This window comes from Pygocentrus nattereri, chromosome 3 (assembly GCF_015220715.1).
Source record: "Pygocentrus nattereri isolate fPygNat1 chromosome 3, fPygNat1.pri, whole genome shotgun sequence".
Classification (NCBI taxonomy): domain Eukaryota; kingdom Metazoa; phylum Chordata; class Actinopteri; order Characiformes; family Serrasalmidae; genus Pygocentrus; species Pygocentrus nattereri.
The window spans coordinates 49,279,669-49,299,062 of NC_051213.1; the positions used below are offsets into that span (position 1 = coordinate 49,279,669).

Sequence of the window (19,394 nt, forward strand, 5' to 3'; positions counted from 1 at the left end):
CGAATCAACATTTGAAATTCTTTAGGAAATCATGGACACTGTGTCCTCCGGGCTGAAGACCACTCAGCTTGTTATCAGTGCAGTTCTACAGCCAGTCTTCATGATGGTTTAGGGGGGCGTTAGTGCACATGGCCTGGGTGAAGGCACCATTAATGCTGAAAGATTTTTGTGGAACGTCTTTTTCAGGGAAGGCCTTGATTATTTCAGCAAGACAGTATCAAACCACATTCTGCATGTATTACAGCAGCATGGCTCTGCATTAAAAGAGTCCGGGTGCTAAACTGACCTGCCTGCAGCCCAGACCGGTCACCACATTTGGCACATTATGAAATGAAAAATACCCTGAAACGGGTGAACAGCTGAACTCCTGTATCAGACAAGAACAGGAAACATTTCACTTTCAGAGCTACGGCAGCGTCTCCTCAGTTCCCAAACCCTTACAGAGTGTTGATAAAAGAAGAGGTGATGAAACACAGCCGTGAATTGGGGTTGTAATAATAATAATAATAATATTTATTATATTAGTTATATTTGATACAGTCATGGCAACATAGCTGTGCTGAACTGAACTGAACTGAACTGGGGTGGTTGTGGATGTGAGAATCAAGCCAGTCTGCTATTCCCAGGATTTCACCTTCAGCTTATGCACAAACCTCTTTTCTCCCTCTGTTCTTTTTGGCCAGAACAGGTCAGTAAATGTTTAGGCCAGTTTCTAACACTCTCTCCACCCTGTGTAGCTTCATAGCTTTTCACTCCACACTCATTCTTCAAGGCTGCGCTCACCTTTTCCTCTGTTTCCCCTCAGAGAGTCTCGGCTCTCCCTGTCGCGTGCGGGCGCTTTTCTGCTGTGACCTGTCAGCTGAGGTCAGCTGCTGACCAGGTCTGTACTGCAACCTTGGGGTAATTTATATGCTGACCGTTACATCTGTGAATGAAACACAGCGTATGTTCTTGATTAAAATCAGAGAGGGAGCTTTCCTTTCCAGGAATGAACATTTCTCAAATATCGGTTCTTCACAGTGGTGGTGATGGGAACCAGGCGTCGCCATGACTACAACACAGCTATAGACACTTAATTTACCATCCAGAACCACCAGAGAACCTACACGAGTCTTCTGAGCTTATATGGAATGCTGATGATGGAAAACAGTGGAAAATCCGGAATAATGAGTTTTCTTCGGGGACTATTTTGCCGCACAGCGCCCTGCATGTCTCCCTCCACCATGAATGGAGTTGAAGTTCTCTAAACTCTCATAAAACAGCGTCTCAGTCATCAGGCAGTGAATTCAGAACCAGTTCATGTAGGGACCTTCTGTGAGGAGCTTTTAGAGGGACGTCTGGTTCCCATCACCACCACTGGGAACGGTTCTGACTCTGTAAGATTATCTAGAACGGAGCGTTTCGCACCGAACCTCGGAACGACTCTCTTTATGTTTCTTTATGCAGAATTCTCTAAATGTGATGGTTCAGGTGTGCAGTTCATGCTACTTGGCGAGGTATCAGCTTCCTTTGTTTGTCAGCTGGGATCGCTGGTAAATTTGACCGTTTTAACAGATAAAATGTGCTGCAGGGCCGAACGCGGTCTGCAAGAGCAACATGGCGCCAAATTTGTGGAAGTGATATGAGAACAGATCGTGAATCCGAGAGGAAAAATTACTTACGGAGTGAAATTCTTTCAGTGAAAGGCCGCACATTCCGGCGCCTCGCAGTACAATAGACGCACACGGAGAGGGATTTGGGAAGGTGAAAGGTGAATCAGGGGTGAAAGATGTGGAAGAGATGAAAAATAAGCAGTTGAGAATGAAAGAAGAGCGAGGCAGGTTTAGTAAACACAGATTAGTACAGGTTTAAAGGCCTAAAATCCCTCCTGCTCCCACAGCTGGAGCCAGTCAGTGCTGGGACTTTATTTGGGCAGGGGCGCCATCTGGTGGACACAGTTCAAATAACAATGTCAGTCAGTTCTGCTCTGCATGGGCTTCGTTAGTTTGTTCTATTTCTTGTATTAAAGAGTCTTAAACTTTTCTTATATTTTATTTTACCCACCAGTAACATTTGTGTGGTTCTATGCAGCAACCCGGAAAATACCTTTAAAATTTAAAGGGCACATATTGCACATTTTCTAGAATTTAAAAATTTCCCCTTCTTTCCAATTTTGACGTCTGCGTGGATTTATGAAGCAACAACACAACTAATGTCTCAGGTATTAGGCAGCATATTCATAACCATATCATGAACTTTCAGTGAGGGATCTTTAGAGTTGGACTCTGTTCAGTTTCACACCAAACCACTCTGAACGACTCTGTTTAATCATTTGATTAAATTTAACCACATGGGAAGTTCGAAAAATTGGTGGAGTTTCCTTTTAAAATGCATTTTAATGTAATTGGTTACTGACAAGCCTTGTTATTGTTAAAAGTGGTAATGGTGGGGCATGAAACAGATGTTTGTGGTTAATGAAAGGTTTTTTATATATACAGACTGAAGGAAAAATGTATAAAATGCAAGAAAAGAGTAACATATTAACATATTCTAACCTTTCTAGCATTTTATTTCCAGCTTATTTTTGCATATTTTTGCATATATGATCTGAGGAGTGAATGGTATATCTAGAAACTTTAACACATGCTATACCATAATACAAGAAAAGAATAGCATATGGGCCCTTTAAATTTAAAGAGCCCATAGTCTAACTTTTCTTACGTTTTATTGAAAGCTTTTTCGATATATGGTAGTATGGGCAGGGCAGTGAATAATATAGCTTGAAATTTTAACAGTGTTTATGAGCCACAGTGTTCTGGTTATGCTTTTTATGGAACTTCAACTTCTCCTTGTAGAACGAAACTCTCTCCGTTGGTCGAGAACTGATCGATTGTCTTAAAGGCAGTGAAACTACATGAGGAAACATCTGTGCTGCCCAAATCTGAACATTATGCTCACAGTGAGCAGCCAGAGTCTGACCTGAATTAGGAGAAAAGGCTTCTGACTTGCAGTCGAAACAGCCATTAAGTTCTTATTCATTTTCAGGAAAACATATTTAACAGAAAATGACTCAGAAGCCTCAGCAGCTGAATCTCCTCTCAGATGTCTGAGGGTCAGTGAGTCTCTTCACCTTCATTCCAGCTTCCGTTCTTCTCAGCAGACTCACTTTGAGCTCCTCACAGAACCTGCAGACACGCCTCCAAAGCTCAGTCTGAGGAGCTGGTTGATGATCAAACCCATTCAGTGGTGCTGAGGTCTGGACTCTGGGGTAGTCAGCTTCTTTGTTTGGTGTGTCCATCTCCTTTTCTCAGTGAGGTTCTTCTTGATCAGCTACACGTCCTTTCAGACCCACAGCGCTGAGTGGTCTTCTCACAGTGGAAGGATGGACAGGAACACCTGTGGATGTTTTCAGATCTGAAGCAGCTTGATCTTCTCCTCTCTCTCAGAGATCAAAGCTTTAATCTGATGGGGGCAGTTTTGGGGGCTACCAGCTCTTCCAGGTGGTTGTTAGGAGGCCCATTTTCTCTGGAGCTTTTAATCCATTTTAGAGCTCCAGTTTTGGAAACTACACTTCGTTTTCTTGGACGTTCTCTTTTCTTTATGCAGCCTAATCTCCTCAGAAGCATCTCCGGAAAAATGACTTGTACTTAACGGTAGTTTTGACTGGAAATGAAATGAACGAATGGTGGTGTCTGACTTTGGCACAGCAGGCAGTATATTCTGAAATATAAATAGGTACACACCCACCGGCCACTTTATTAGGTACCCCTTGCTAGCGAAAGGCTGGACCCCCTTTTGCCTTCAGAACTGTCTTAATTCTTCTTGTCAGACTTTCAACAAGGTGTTGGAAACGTTCCTCAGAGATTCTGGTTGGTTATTTGAGTTCCTGTTGTCTTTCTATCATCTGGAACCAGTCTGCCCATTCTCCTCTGACCTCTCACATCAACAAGGCATTTTCGTCCACACAACTGACCGCTCACTGGATGTTTCCTCTTTTTCTGACCGTTCTCTGTAAACCCTAGAGATGGTTGAGCGTGAAAATCCCAGCAGATCAGCAGTTTCTGAAATACTCAGACCAGCCCGTCTGGCACCAACAACCACGCCACGTTCAAAGCCCCTTAAATCCCCTTTCTTCCCCGTTCTGATGCTCGGTCTGCACTTCAGCAAGTCGTCTTGACCACCTCTACACGCCTAAATGCAGTGAGCTGCCGCCGTGTGATTGGCTGATCACCTGTTTGTGTTAACAAGCACCTAATACCTAATATTATGTACCTAATAAAGTGGCCGGCGAGTGTATATTGTCATATACTGCACGCTGTGGCTTCTTTGTGTGAGTGTAATCGTTACCGGTGGACCTTTCTCTGTCATTTGCGTCCACGTTCGTTTAAGCCCTTTTGACAGTAGCAATAAAATGCGGTTTGAAAATGCAGGAGGGGTGCGAATAGTTTTTCACAGCAGGGGGTTCTCTCCCCTCCCCTTTCACTCCTCATTGCTCGCCAGCAGCTCATCATTCCACCACTAGGGGGCACTGCAGAAACACGTCGAACAAGTTTATTGTGATCATAACTTGCAGATTAAATGATTTATAGCATTTTTTAAAAATCGCTGCAGCTGCCGTACATCGCCACGCTGCTATGTGTAATGCATGCTGGGTAATGTAGTGAGAGAACACTGATGAACAGAAACATGAAAACAACATAAAATCATGAATTTCCGTGCGGGTTATGTTAACGACACAGGGATCACTTATAAATGTGAAATGTCTTGGCAGAGAAATCTGATGTGTACGGAGCCCCGCTGGTGACATCCCGTATAAATACAAATAACGCGGGGCCACGGCTTAGTAAGGCGTGGGAACAAGATCATGGCTTACTAAGTCGTGGCCACACATTAGGATCTCGTTCCCACACTTTACTAAGCCGGCCCACGACTTAACTATCTCATTCCCACACCTTACTAAGTCGTTTTTTTATTTAAAAAAAAAGACAAAAAAGGGGGGGGGGGGGCAGTCGTGGGCTGGAGGTCAGGGAACCAGCCTCGTGACCGGAAGGTCACCGGTTTGATCCCTAGAGCCGACAGCACATGACTGAGGTGTCCTTGAGCAAGACACCTAACCCCCAACTGCTCCCCGGGCGCTGCTGATAGGGCCGTCCACTGCTCTGGGCAAGTGTGCTCACTGCCCCTTTAATCTAATCTAATTTATACAGGATGTCACCAGCAGGGCTCCGTAGATTTGCGCCGTAAACACAAGACTTAACAGCCTGACCAGACGAACTGAAGCACGTCACCAAAGCGCAGCTAATACTATGAAAGTGACGGATAAAACAGCATCGTGAACAAACACCCTGGACGCTGACCCCCCCGCTGATGCAGCCCCACAGTCTGGCTGGTTGTTATTGGGCACTTTGCTGGTTGGGTTCCCTTCGAAATGAACCGGCTGGCAGGCGTCCCCGATTTCGTCGCAGCCGAGGATGATGTGCTTGGTCTCGTTTTGGATGCTCCTGATGCCGCACAAGCCTTCGTCCATGTTGAGACGCACGGTGACGAAGTTGAACAGCTCTTTGCTGATGCACAGGTTTCCGGACAGCGCCTTCCCTCCGGATTTCGTACATACGCGCTCCACCCGCTCCCTCTGGCTGACGTGAAAGAACGACTGCGTTGGCCTCCCGCACGTTTTGATCTGCCTCAACAGAGCCCCCCAGATGTTCTGGTCCATCGTGTTTACCGGCACCCCCTCGGGCAGATGGCGCTTGAGGAAGACGTTGTTGGCGTTGTTGTGCCTCGCCCGCATGCAGGGCTTGGGGTTGCCGTCCTCAGCGCTCGTGAGGGACAGGCCGAAGGTCAGGAGGAGTAAAACCAGAACTGCCATCATGAAGAGCTTCTACAAGAAAGGAAAAGGTGCCTCCAGTTAGGACATTTCTCTCCCCTGTCTCTCTCTCACAAACAACAGCTAAACATAGCCGGCTATTTTGGCACGGCATCGCTGGCTCAGTGAAACATGGCTCAGTGAAAGGCAGCAGCAGCAGCAGCAGTAGAAGTAGCAGTATTTGTAATAGTCATAAAAGAACAAGTAGCAGTAAAAACATCAGAGAAAATAGTAGTAGTAGCAGTGGCATTAGAAGTAGCTACCAGTAGTGGTAGCAGTGGCATTAGAAGTAGCTACTAGTAGTGGTAGCAGGAGCATTAGTGGACGTAGCAGCAGTAGCATTAGAAGTAGCTACTAGAAGTGGTAGCAGGAGCATTAGAAGTAGCTATTAGTAGTGGTAGCAGTGGCATTAGAAGTAGCTACTAGTAGTGGTAGCAGTGGCATTAGAAGTAGCTATCAGTAGTGATAGCAGTGATATTAGTGGAAGTAGCAGCAGTAGCATTAGAAGTAGCTACTAGTAGTGCTAGCAGTGGCATTAGAAGTAGCTACTAGTATTGGTAGCAGGAGCATTAGAAGTAGCTACTAGTAGTGGTAGCAGTAGCATTAGAAGTAGCTACCAGTAGTGGTAGCAGTGGCATTAGAAGTAGCTACTAGTAGTGGTAGCAGGAGCATTAGTGGACGTAGCAGCAGTAGCATTAGAAGTAGCTACTAGAAGTGGTAGCAGGAGCATTAGAAGTAGCTATTAGTAGTGGTAGCAGTGGCATTAGAAGTAGCTACTAGTAGTGGTAGCAGTGGCATTAGAAGTAGCTATCAGTAGTGATAGCAGTGATATTAGTGGAAGTAGCAGCAGTAGCATTAGAAGTAGCTACTAGTAGTGCTAGCAGTGGCATTAGAAGTAGCTACTAGTAGTGGTAGCAGGAGCATTAGAAGTAGCTACTAGTAGTGGTAGCAGGAGCATTGGAAGTAGCTACTAGTAGTGGTAGCAGTAGCATTAGAAGTAGCTATCGGTAGTGGTAGCAGTGGCATTAGAAGTAGCTATCAGTAGTGATAGCAGTGATATTAGTGGACGTAGCAGCAGTAGCATTAGAAGTAGCTACTAGAAGTGGTAGCAGGAGCATTAGAAGTAGCTATTAGTAGTGGTAGCAGTGGCATTAGAAGTAGCTACTAGTAGTGGTAGCAGTGGCATTAGAAGTAGCTATCAGTAGTGATAGCAGTGATATTAGTGGAAGTAGCAGCAGTAGCATTAGAAGTAGCTACTAGAAGTGGTAGCAGGAGCATTAAAAGTAGCTATTAGTAGTGGTAGCAGTGGCATTAGAAGTAGCTACTAGTAGTGGTAGCAGTGGCATTAGAAGTAGCTATCAGTAGTGATAGCAGTGATATTAGTGGAAGTAGCAGCAGTAGCATTAGAAGTAGCTACTAGTAGTGCTAGCAGTGGCATTAGAAGTAGCTACTAGTAGTGGTAGCAGGAGCATTAGAAGTAGCTACTAGTAGTGGTAGCAGGAGCATTGGAAGTAGCTACTAGTAGTGGTAGCAGTAGCATTAGAAGTAGCTATCGGTAGTGGTAGCAGTGGCATTAGAAGTAGCTACTAGTAGTGGTAGCAGGAGCATTAGTGGACGTAGCAGCAGTAGCATTAGAAGTAACTACTAGAAGTGGTAGCAGGAGCATTAGAAGTAGCTATTAGTAGTGGTAGCAGTGGCATTAGAAGTAGCTACTAGTAGTGGTAGCAGTGGCATTAGAAGTAGCTATCAGTAGTGATAGCAGTGATATTAGTGGACGTAGCAGCAGTAGCATTAGAAGTAGCTACTAGTAGTGCTAGCAGTGGCATTAGAAGTAGCTACTAGTAGTGGTAGCAGGAGCATTAGAAGTAGCTACTAGTAGTGGTAGCAGGAGCATTGGAAGTAGCTACTAGTAGTGGTAGCAGGAGCTTTGGAAGTAGCTACTAGTAGTGGTAGCAGTAGCATTAGAAGTAGCTATCAGTAGTGGTAGCAGTGGCATTAGAAGTAGCTACCAGTAGTGATAGCAGTGGCATTAGTGGAAGTAGCAGCAGTAGCATTAGAAGTAGCTAATAGTAGTGGTAGCAGTAGCATTAGAAGTAGCTATCAGTAGTGGTAGCAATGGCATTAGAAGTGGCTACCAGTAGTGATAGCAGTGGCATTAGTGTAAGTAGCAGCAGTAGCATTAGAAGTAGCTATCAGTAGTGGTAGCAGTGGCATTAGAAGTAGCTACCAGTAGTGATAGCAGTGGCATTAGTGGAAGTAGCAGCAGTAGCATTAGAAGTAGCTAATAGTAGTGGTAGCAGTAGCATTAGAAGTACTAAAAGTATACTTTTAATACTCATACTTAAATTGAGTGAGTGCGCTGTAAGTTTACATTTTATGTACTTATCAGAGATATACTAAGCATAATTATACTACAGTAACCGTAGGAATAGTACAGTAGTTGTATGAGAAGTAGCAGAAGAAGCAGCAGAAGTTGCATTAGAACTCATTTTATAAATAGTAGTAGTAGATTACTAATAGTAAAAGTACTAGTATTAGCAGTAGCATGAGTAGAAGTAGTGGTAGCAGTAGCATTATGGTAGAGGTAGCATTAGCAGAAGTAGCGGTAGTGATGTTAGCAGCAGTTATAGATGCAGCAGCAGTATTAGCAGCAGTTATAGATGCAGCAGCAGTATTAGCAGCAGTTATAGATGCAGCAGCAGTATTAGCAGCAGTTATAGATGCAGCAGTAGTATTAGCAGCAGTTATAGATGCAGCAGCAGTTATAGATGCAGCAGCAGTATTAGCAGCAGTTATAGATGCAGCAGCAGTATTAGCAGCAGTTATAGATGCAGCAGTAGTATTAGCAGCAGTTATAGATGCAGCAGCAGTTATAGATGCAGCAGCAGTATTAGCAGCAGTTATAGATGCAGCAGCAGTATTAGCAGCAGTTATAGATGCAGCAGTAGTATTAGCAGCAGTTATAGATGCAGCAGCAGTATTAGCAGCAGTTATAGATGCAGCAGCAGGATTAGCAGCAGTTATAGATGCAGCAGTAGTATTAGCAGCAGTTATAGATGCAGCAGCAGTTATAGATGCAGCAGTAGTATTAGCAGCAGTTATAGATGCAGCAGCAGTATTAGCAGCAGTTATAGAAGCAGCAGCAGTATTAGCAGCAGTTATAGATGCAGCAGCAGTTATAGATGCAGCAGCAGTATTAGCAGCAGTTATAGAAGCAGCAGCAGTATTAGCAGCAGTTATAGAAGCAGCAGCAGTATTAGCAGCAGTTATAGATGCAGCAGCAGTTATAGATGCAGCAGTAGTATTAGCAGCAGTTATAGATGCAGCAGCACTATTAGCAGCAGTTATAGAAGCAGCAGCAGTATTCGCAGCAGTTATAGATGCAGCAGCAGTATTCGCAGCAGTTATAGATGCAGCAGCAGGATTAGCAGCAGTTATAGAAGCAGCAGCAGTATTAGCAGCAGTTATAGAAGCAGCAGCAGTATTAGCAGCAGTTATAGATGCAGCAGCAGTATTAGCAGCAGTTATAGATGCAGCAGCAGGATTAGCAGCAGTTATAGAAGCAGCAGCAGTATTAGCAGCAGTTATAGATGCAGCAGCAGTATTAGCAGCAGTTATAGAAGCAGCAGCAGTTATAGAAGCAGCAGCAGTATTAGCAGCAGTTATAGATGCAGCAGCAGTATTAGCAGCAGTTATAGAAGCAGCAGCAGTATTAGCAGCAGTTATAGATGCAGCAGCAGTATTAGCAGCAGTTATAGAAGCAGCAGCAGTTATAGATGCAGCAGCAGTATTAGCAGCAGTTATAGAAGCAGCAGCAGGATTAGCAGCAGTTATAGATGCAGCAGCAGGATTAGCAGCAGTTATAGATGCAGCAGCAGTATTAGCAGCAGTTATAGAAGCAGCAGCAGTATTAGCAGCAGTTATAGATGCAGCAGCAGTATTAGCAGCAGTATTAGCAGCAGTTATAGAAGCAGCAGCAGTATTAGCAGCAGTTATAGATGCAGCAGCAGTATTAGCAGCAGTTATAGAAGCAGCAGCAGTATTAGCAGCAGTTATAGATGCAGCAGCAGTATTAGCAGCAGTATTAGCAGCAGTTATAGAAGCAGCAGCAGTATTAGCAGCAGTTATAGATACAGCAGCAGTATTAGCAGCAGTTATAGATGCAGCAGCAGTATTAGCAGCAGTTATAGAAGCAGCAGCAGTATTAGCAGCAGTTATAGATGCAGCAGCAGTATTAGCAGCAGTTATAGAAGCAGCAGCAGTATTAGCAGCAGTTATAGATGCAGCAGCAGTATTAGCAGCAGTATTAGCAGCAGTTATAGAAGCAGCAGCAGTATTAGCAGCAGTTATAGATGCAGCAGCAGGATTAGCAGCAGTTATAGATGCAGCAGCAGGATTAGCAGCAGTTATAGATGCAGCAGCAGTATTAGCAGCAGTTATAGATGCAGCAGCAGTATTAGCAGCAGTATTAGCAGCAGTTATAGAAGCAGCAGCAGTATTAGCAGCAGTTATAGATACAGCAGCAGTATTAGCAGCAGTTATAGATGCAGCAGCAGTATTAGCAGCAGTTATAGATGCAGCAGCAGTATTAGCAGCAGTATTAGCAGCAGTTATAGAAGCAGCAGCAGTATTAGCAGCAGTTATAGATACAGCAGCAGTATTAGCAGCAGTTATAGATGCAGCAGCAGGATTAGCAGCAGTTATAGATGCAGCAGCAGGATTAGCAGCAGTTATAGATGCAGCAGCAGTATTAGCAGCAGTTATAGATGCAGCAGCAGGATTAGCAGCAGTTATAGATGCAGCAGCAGTATTAGCAGCAGTTATAGATGCAGCAGGATATGTTATGTATCTTTTGGATTATACTGACAACCTATAAGGACATATTTCATTTTCCTAGCTGTAGTATAAGAAGCAGTAATACCAGTGCCATCCAGAGAGGTATATAGAAAATATACTATAGGACATGCTGTTCATGCTATGGAATATATTGAGAACATATAAGGAGATATATTCCATGGGCGTTTCAGCAGTAGCAGTAACAGTAATACTAACCTTATGGATGCAGTAATAACTGTAATTAGACATAGAGACATGCTACCAGGCCTTACCGTAAGTGGAGCGTGATCTGTCCGGTACTTCCAACTGCAATAACTGCTGAAAATTGGCTTTCACTTCTTTCTTTAAAAGGCCTTCACCCTCTCCCTGCGTGTGGCTTCATGCTGCAGTGTCTAACACGTGCCGGACTTCCTCCTCCCTTTGATTAGACGGCCTGGAGGTCTAACGGTCCAGTCTGCTGCATGCCTTTTTAGAGCTTCACAGTGAATGGCCTGTTCCTCTGTCCCTTATCCTCCGTCTCCTGCAGCCCAGCCAATAGGCTTTTCATGTTGTGCTCAGTTCGAATTACTGTTTATTTAAAGCATGTGAGACTAATCCCTGGGTGGGGCTCTTTTCCTACGCTTTGCCCTGAGACATATAGCCACATTTGGATCTCAGTATTATTGTCCTCCGCAGTCTGTACTACAACACACACTAATAAAAGCTGGACAATTATGAATGGACAGTGTGCTTGTGTTTTTGAATAGGTTAAAGGAACTCAGTGCCATGTCTCTGTCTTAGTGGTAGCAGATTATTAAACAATCCCTGTCAGATTACATCTGTTATTGATTACTGACAAAAAGAAGTACAGAAAAACTGAACATTGCAGTATGGCTGTAGGTTCAGTGGAGTTCCACTGCAGTTCAATGGATTACAACTGCAATTCAGTGTAGTACAACCAGTAGTTTAGTGTAGTACAATGACAGTTCTGTGTAGTACAACCTGTAGTTTAGTGTAGTAAAGCTGCAATTCAGTGTAGTACAACCTGTAGTTTAGTGTAGTACAACCTGTAGTTTAGTGTAGTAAAGCTGCAATTCAGTGTAGTACAACCTGTAGTTTAGTGTAGTACAACCTGTAGTTTAGTGTAGTAAAGCTGCAATTCAGTGTAGTACAACCTGTAGTTTAGTGTAGTAAAACTACAATTCAGTGTAGTACAACCTGTAGTTTAGTGTAGTAAAACTACAATTCAGTGTAGTACAACCTGTAGTTTAGTGTAGTAAAGCTGCAATTCAGTGTAGTACAACCTGTAGTTTAGTGTAGTACAACCTGTAGTTTAGTGTAGTAAAGCTGCAATTCAGTGTAGTACAACCTGTAGTTTAGTGTAGTACAACCTGTAGTTTAGTGTAGTAAAGCTGCAATTCAGTGTAGTACAACCTGTAGTTTAGTGTAGTAAAACTACAATTCAGTGTAGTACAACCTGTAGTTTAGTGTAGTAAAACTACAATTCAGTGTAGTACAACCTGTAGTTTAGTGTAGTACAACCTGTAGTTTAGTGTAGTACAACCTGTAGTTTAGTGTAGTACAACCTGTAGTTTAGTGTAGTAAAGCTGCAATTCAGTGTAGTACAACCTGTAGTTTAGTGTAGTAAAACTACAATTCAGTGTAGTACAACCTGTAGTTTAGTGTAGTAAAGCTGCAATTCAGTGTAGTACAACCTGTAGTTTAGTGTAGTACAACCTGTAGTTTAGTGTAGTAAAGCTGCAATTCAGTGTAGTACAACCTGTAGTTTAGTGTAGTAAAACTACAATTCAGTGTAGTACAACCTGTAGTTTAGTGTAGTACAACCTGTAGTTTAGTGTAGTAAAGCTGCAATTCAGTGTAGTACAACCTGTAGTTTAGTGTAGTACAACCTGTAGTTCAGTGTAGTACAACCTGTAGTTTAGTGTAGTAAAGCTGCAATTCAGTGTAGTACAACCTGTAGTTTAGTGTAGTACAACGCAGTTCTGTGTAGTACAACCTGTAGTTTAGTGTAGTACAACCTGTAGTTCAGTGTAGTACAACCTGTAGTTTAGTGTAGCACAACGGCAGTTCTGTGTAGTACAACCTGTAGTTTAGTGTAGTACAACCTGTAGTTCAGTGTAGTACAACCTGTAGTTTAGTGTAGCACAACGGCAGTTCTGTGTAGTACAACCTGTAGTTTAGTGTAGTAAAGCTGCAATTCAGTGTAGTACAACCTGTAGTTTAGTGTAGTACAACCTGTAGTTTAGTGTAGTAAAGCTGCAATTCAGTGTAGTACAACCTGTAGTTTAGTGTAGTACAACCTGTAGTTCAGTGTAGTACAGTTTCAGTTCTGTGTGGTTCGACAGTAGCTGAGTGTAGTACTACTGCAGTTTAGGGTAGTACAACCTGTAGTTCAGTGTAGTACAGTTTCAGTTCTGTGTGGTTCGACAGTAGCTGAGTGTAGTACTACTGCAGTTTAGGGTAGTACAACCTGTAGTTCAATGTGGTACAACTGTACATCAGTGTGGTGCAACCTGCAATTCAGTGAAGTATTACTGCAGTTTAATGTAGCTCAGCTGTAGTTGAGTGTAGTACTACTGCAGTTCAGGGTTGTACAGTTGCAGATTACTGTAGTACAATTTCAGTTCAGTGTAGTACAAGGTCCAGGGTGTATCCTGCCTTTCGCCTGATGACTGCTGGGATAGGGTCCAGTTGGGTCCAATGTTGGTCTGCTGTTTAACTGGTGCTGTTCAAACTTCCAACACTAGAGAAATGAAATACTGTGACACTATTATGATGATGTCTTCAAACATATTGTTTATGATATGCAGACTCCTTTATTGCGCTGCTTTCTGACTGCGACCTAAATGCTTCCTGGCCTAACAACATTCCTAGGAATTTGACTGCATTGCTTCATCAGGATTGCGTAATCCAGTTCTGTGGATGGCTGCCGTTTACCTGCTGAGCACCTGTTTCACTAGAAGGAAGATATTGCAATAGAAACCTGTTCTGATTGATGATGTTCAGCCCACGGTGACAGATTTGTTCCCCACACCACAGAATGCAGGTTTCAACACCTCACTCAAACACTGTACTTCTCACTAACTGGAGGCTAATCTGCATAAAGCTCCACCCCCAACAGGTACATGTAGAAGTGACCCTTGTGTTCAAACTCAGAAGCTCACCGAAATTCCTACTGGTTGAAAGGAAACCTCAGGGGGACCCTGCTGAGACCACAGAAAGCTGCTGCCTATCACGCTGCACTGGTAACGTATTCACTCTCTTTTATTACCCACCCCGTCTGTAAAGTCTTCATTGTGGAGGAATATTACAAACATGCATTTTAGTGACCTGAAAGACCAAAAACTACTTTTTTCCTGGGTTTTATGTTTCCACAGAGCTCCATTTATAACATTTTTGTGGTTTTACATACCATAAATATTCATATTTCATTTTATATGACAATTTACAAACCTCTCTTTATTCCTCAGAATAAAACATAAGGCTGATGCACAGTCACAGGCAAAAGTTTGGGTGTTTCTGGTCATTTTGCATGTTGTTGATGTTCTAAGTGTAAATAAGTGAACACATCCTCTACAGAGAACACACTTCTACTTCTATTTTAATACACAATTAGTATTTATTTATAATTTTATAATTATTTACTGAGTTTAACATTATATATATATATATATATATATATATATATATATATATATATATATATATATATATATACAAGTCAACTTTTTCACATAATGCAAAAGCTATGAATCAGGCAGATTTTTGGAGAAAAGCATAACATAAAGCTGCACTGCGTACATTTTGGGGATTTGGAGACCTCTCTGGCAGAAATGGGTAACTGCACCAGATTGAATGTGTGGAGGAACATTTTGTAATGTAGGTGGTGCTTCAGATCGTCTCCCCCAGTGAATGATTTGACAGAGAATTCAAAGAAAGCTCAAAACCTCTGATGTGAGTGGATTTTCTACTGCTGTCGTCAGTATCATGTTGATTTTGCAGCATTTGTGGCCCAAATATCGAGCCGCAGCTTCTTTGTTTGTGCATGTTCACACATAAAGATGCAAGGTCCAAAAAACTCCGAACCGGACGCCTCTGTTTTAAACGATTCCTCGCTTTACAGGGCACAAGCACACACCCACCATAATCAATTTCAACAAAAATGTGTTATCTAGCCACACTAAAGCTGCACTATATAAGATTTATATAGTGCAGCTTTAGTGTGGCTAGATAACACTGTTAACTAAAGATCTACAAACCATTTTTTATTTACAATTGAGTAGCTTTATAAAACCAGGTTAATCCTAAAAAAATGAGGAAAGAACAGTAGTGTTTCCCGTTTAAACCAGGAAAAGGTGATGCTAACCTCGTATAAGGGCATTAAAATTTCTTATTTTATTTATATATATATATCACTGTTGTCTGAAGAAAAACTTTTATCTCCAAAATGGTAACTTTAGAGGAGAAGGAAAAAACCTACTTTACTTTTAATGTAAATCAGTGGAACCAGAATTCTTTCCAAGTCATTGTGGGATGTTTCTTTTGGTCCATTCATTCACAATGTAAAGGGTAACATGACCTTCAAACGATTTTAAAAAACTGAAAACATCAACAACAGAGTTACAAGGTTTTCACCCGACAACAGGGACATATATATATTATGCATTGTTGTTATATGTCTGCATCCTTATTTCTGTGAAGCTCCTGCTATGCAAAACATTTCCAGGAGAGGGAGCAATTGATTGTTGTTTCTTCTTTCAGGTAAAGGCCCCACTATGTTGTTCTACATCATGGTTGTCCTGTGTGTCTCGTCCTCTTTGGCTGATGACTATGAGAATTTGGAGCACAACCCAGAACCCTGCATGATATCAGACAAGAAACGTGCTTGTGAAAGCTTCCTGTTTAAACATGTAAACGAACACGCTCCAACAAGTCTGGACCAGAACCAGTGGCAGATTTTTATCCGCAATGTCATCAACACATGTGATCGACCAGTCCAGTCTTTTGTTCCCTTCGCTGAGAAACAACAAGTCCTCAATGTGTGCTCTCCTTCTGGGGGTAAAATATACCGTGGTCATCTGTGTGTTAGTAAAGTGGAGTTCAGCTTCACCACAGTGAGAGTGGACAACAACTGTATTGTGAAGAGCGTCAAGTCAGAGAAGAAATACCTCATCTTGGGCTGCGACGAGATCAAGAACCAATGCTGCCCGGTCCATTTTGAGTCCAACCCCAAAAATGTCGGCCCAGCTGACCACAGCTCAGATTGCAAAGCACCAGTATTTCAGGATCATGTGAAGTTTGCACTAAGTCGTCCTTCTCTCGGCCTTCTGGTCCTCACACTGCTGTCTGCAGCTTTTATCTGCTGCAAATGCATCTTAAAAAGCAAGAAGAGCGCAGAACACAAGAAATGAATGGAACATCCTCCAGTGCGGCTTTGAGCTGTGGCAGAGGTTTTTGGGTGCCTTCTGGTGGTGGAGGGTCTAATTTGGCCTTTGGTCTTACATAATACAAACAACCTGTGTAACAAACAGGTGACTAAAACTTTTCCACATATTGCTGAATACTAATCAGGTTCATTTTTTAGAGAAGCTTAACATAAAGCTACACTATGTATGTTTTGGGGATTTGGAGACCTCTCTGGTGGAAATGTGTAATTGCATGCAAGATTTTTTTTTAATGTGGGTTGTGCTTTGGATCCCTTCCCCGTGTGGATGAATCTGATGAATGAAAGAGAATTCAAACAGAACTCTCATCTTCAGAGGATTTGAGGGAATGATCTACTATCATTTCTTCATTGATATAATATTGATTTTTGCATTTGAGACCTAATTTCATGACAAATGGACCCAAAGAAATGGCCCAAAATTACTTGGACAAAATTCTGGTTCCATTGACTTACATTAAAAGTACAGTTGGTTTATATATATATATATATATATATATATATATATATATATATATGTATATAAAATGAAGTGCCAATGTTCTCATCTCTGTCACTGTGCATGTATGGTGCTGTACTCCCTTGTTAAGAAATTGTGTTAAAAGAAATAAATCAACTTGCATTTAAAAGCAGTAATAAGGCTGGTTGGTTGTGTCATATTCAGTATGCATGCACACACCTTTGAACTGAACTGGGTTTTTCTGTTTTCCCACATTAGATTATTTTCATAAGAATACGACTTTATTCTAATGTACATTGTGATAAACTCACTGCTGAGGTCAACTGTTTAAAAATGTGCTTAGATGCCCAAAACTTTCACACAGCGCTGCACCTAACTTTATTTATTTTATTGAAAATAGTACAAAGGCAACATTGAAACTGAGACATTGTGTTGTGTTTTAAAATCGGGTGACCATTTTGAATTTGATGCTAGCAACAATTGGGAAACTACAGGATGCAAGTGGATTATTTTAAGAAAGATCTCCAGTAAAATGAATGACCAGTAGTTCAGGCACTTTTGATTGGACATTGAATGTAAAGAAAGGGCAATCTCTTCTGGACTTCTGCGCAGTTGTGTAAGAAATAAATACTTTAAAAAAAAACCCATTCCGGGGATTCTGGGCTGCGTTGCTCCATGATGGTTGCGTGGTCCAGCTGTTTAACGTCTGAGCAACTCTACATTAGAAACTCCATCTGAGTGGGATGATTCAGGTACAGCAACATCCTCAGGCCAAAGAAAAACAAGATATTAGATTTGCATCAATAGATCATAAAACAGCTTATATCCTTCAATTCCTCAACCTGTAGATGGAAATGAAGAGGCCTCAGCTCTGTCAAAGTGAGGTGAGAAGATTTTTATCCGATAAAACCAAAAGAAAATACATTAATTTTTGGTTATTCTTTGACTTCTCAAGAGAAAGGAGCTGAAGAAGACAGACAGGACTGAAGGAGCAGATGTGATGGAGGTTACTAATCCAGAAGAAAGTGAGGCAGAGCTGTATAAGCTTTTGGTTCAAATTAATACTGAATTTAATGAACGTAACTCAAAAAAATAGAATATTTGTCACCATGACAATGAAATTCTGTCATACAACTTATTAAACATGCCTACAGAGAACTGATCTATGGTGCGTTTAAATAATATGTGGGCCCCAGCACAGGATTAGGAACTCTAGTGACGACCCTTGTCCAGACCATCGAAGAACAGGGTAACGAAGTATCAGAGAAACAGATGGACTACAGTCTGTAACTGTAGAACTACAAAGCGCTCCTACGTGGTCAGTGGAGGTGATAAAATGGTCAGTGAGTGTAGAAACAAGGAGCTGGACTTAATGAAGTGGCTAGTCGATGTAGTTCTATGTTGTTTGAAACAAATGAGCTTTCCAACCTTAATGTATATATAAAAATACCAGAATTAAATTAAACATGACTAGTGAAAGGAGACTGGCAAATACTGGCATTTTTCTTCTGACCCTGTGCAGAGGGATATGGGGTTCTCTGATTATTTACTTTAGTGGTCTTAGTTATAGTTCAGTGCACTAAACTAACTTTTAAAGTAGCTGTTAGACTCAATGAACCTAAACGATTCACTATTCATTCTTTTTGTGTCCATGAGGGCAGTCTGAAGGTCATCTAATGGAGCATCACCTCTACTGCCGACTGAGAGGAGCTGCAGAATGGCATGTCTCATATGGTCAGGCGTCGAGCAAAAGTGAAAACCAAGGTAGTTCAAAGCTGTCAGCCCATCACATCTGGGTTGTTAAGCCGCAGAGGCCACCACTAAGAGCTTGAGGACAGAGCAGTGTGTTACTGTGTATGTTGTTTAGTTTATTTACAAAACATTCTGACATGAAATGCTTGAGATTGAATTTTGCAGAACATTCAATAATATAGTACAAAACATTTTAAATAAGAAATATATAAACAATACATCGCTGCTGTCGGATCAAAACCTCATATCTCCGAAATCGTAACTTTACAGGAGAAGGGAAAAACCTGTAATGGAAGTCAATGGAACCAGAATTTTTTCTGAGTCATTTTGGGTCATTTCTTTTGGTCCATTTGTTATTAAATTTACAGGCAACGTAAAGGACAATAGGCATTTTTAGATTACATCAAAAACTGAAAAACGACAAAAATGGAGATACGAGGTTTTGCTCTGACAGCAGCAAAATACATAGATTATATAGGCACCACACTACAATGAATTAAACAGCCACTGAATAGTGGAATTTCTTAGTCTATTGGTTCTATCATGCACAAGTGACAGCTGGACATTTTTCCGCAGGAGACCACCCGCTCTCTCATCCTTATTGAGAGGAAGAAGGTTGTGTAAGGGATGACTGGGCTGATGCATTGTCTTTTCTTCAGTTTGAAAGTTGATGATTTTGATGGCTCTTTTCTGGACCCTCCGTAGCTGCTCCCTGTTTTTCTGTGCAGCCCTCCAGCAGAACACTCCCAAACTCTAGGCATGGCCTAATGAGGATTTGAACCCAGTCTGCAGTGTGAACCCAGTCTACAGCGTGAACCCAGTCTGCAGCGTGAACCCAGTCAGCAGCGTGAACCCAGTCTGCAGCGTGAACCCAGTCAGCAGCGTGAACCCAGTCTGCAGCGTGAACCCAGTCTGCAGTGCTTCCTGGATGCCATGGATAGGGCTGCCCACCGCTCCGGGCAAGTGTGCTCATTGCCCCCTAGTGTGTGTGTTCACTAGCGTGCATGCATGTGGGTGTTTCACTGCACGGATGGGCTAAAGTCAGAGGTCAAATTCCA

At 42.1% G+C, this 19,394-nt stretch overlaps 2 protein-coding genes across 3 annotated transcripts in view; one reads left to right on the forward strand and one right to left on the reverse strand.

Moving 5' to 3' along the window:
* Positions 1 to 16,590, forward strand: part of LOC108437452 — a 19,187-nt gene extending 2,597 nt beyond the window's left edge. The window contains exons 2-3 of one of the 2 annotated variants that reach the window (XM_037537254.1): positions 13,803 to 13,926; positions 15,443 to 16,590. In XM_037537254.1, coding sequence (XP_037393151.1) covers positions 13,803 to 13,926; positions 15,443 to 16,092 — 774 coding nt within the window. In that variant the 3' untranslated portion in view covers positions 16,093 to 16,590. Of the gene's footprint in view, positions 1 to 13,359; positions 13,927 to 15,442 lie in introns of those variants that run through there. The other variant, XM_017714545.2, reaches the window with a different exon arrangement.
* Positions 5,086 to 11,123, reverse strand: LOC119263106. Its single transcript, XM_037537255.1, has 2 exons — positions 10,954 to 11,123; positions 5,086 to 5,860 (listed from the first exon to the last, which is right to left on the reverse strand). The coding sequence occupies exon 2, from the start codon at positions 5,849 to 5,851 to the stop codon at positions 5,264 to 5,266; it is 588 nt and encodes a 195-aa protein (XP_037393152.1). The 5' UTR covers positions 5,852 to 5,860; positions 10,954 to 11,123; the 3' UTR covers positions 5,086 to 5,263.
* Positions 16,591 to 19,394: the final 2,804 nt, after the last annotated feature.

Excerpts from the sequence above, each read along its gene's own strand:
- LOC119263106 (XM_037537255.1), bottom strand. The coding sequence starts at position 5,851 with ATGATGGCAGTTCTGGTTTTACTCCTCCTGACCTTCGGCCTGTCCCTC.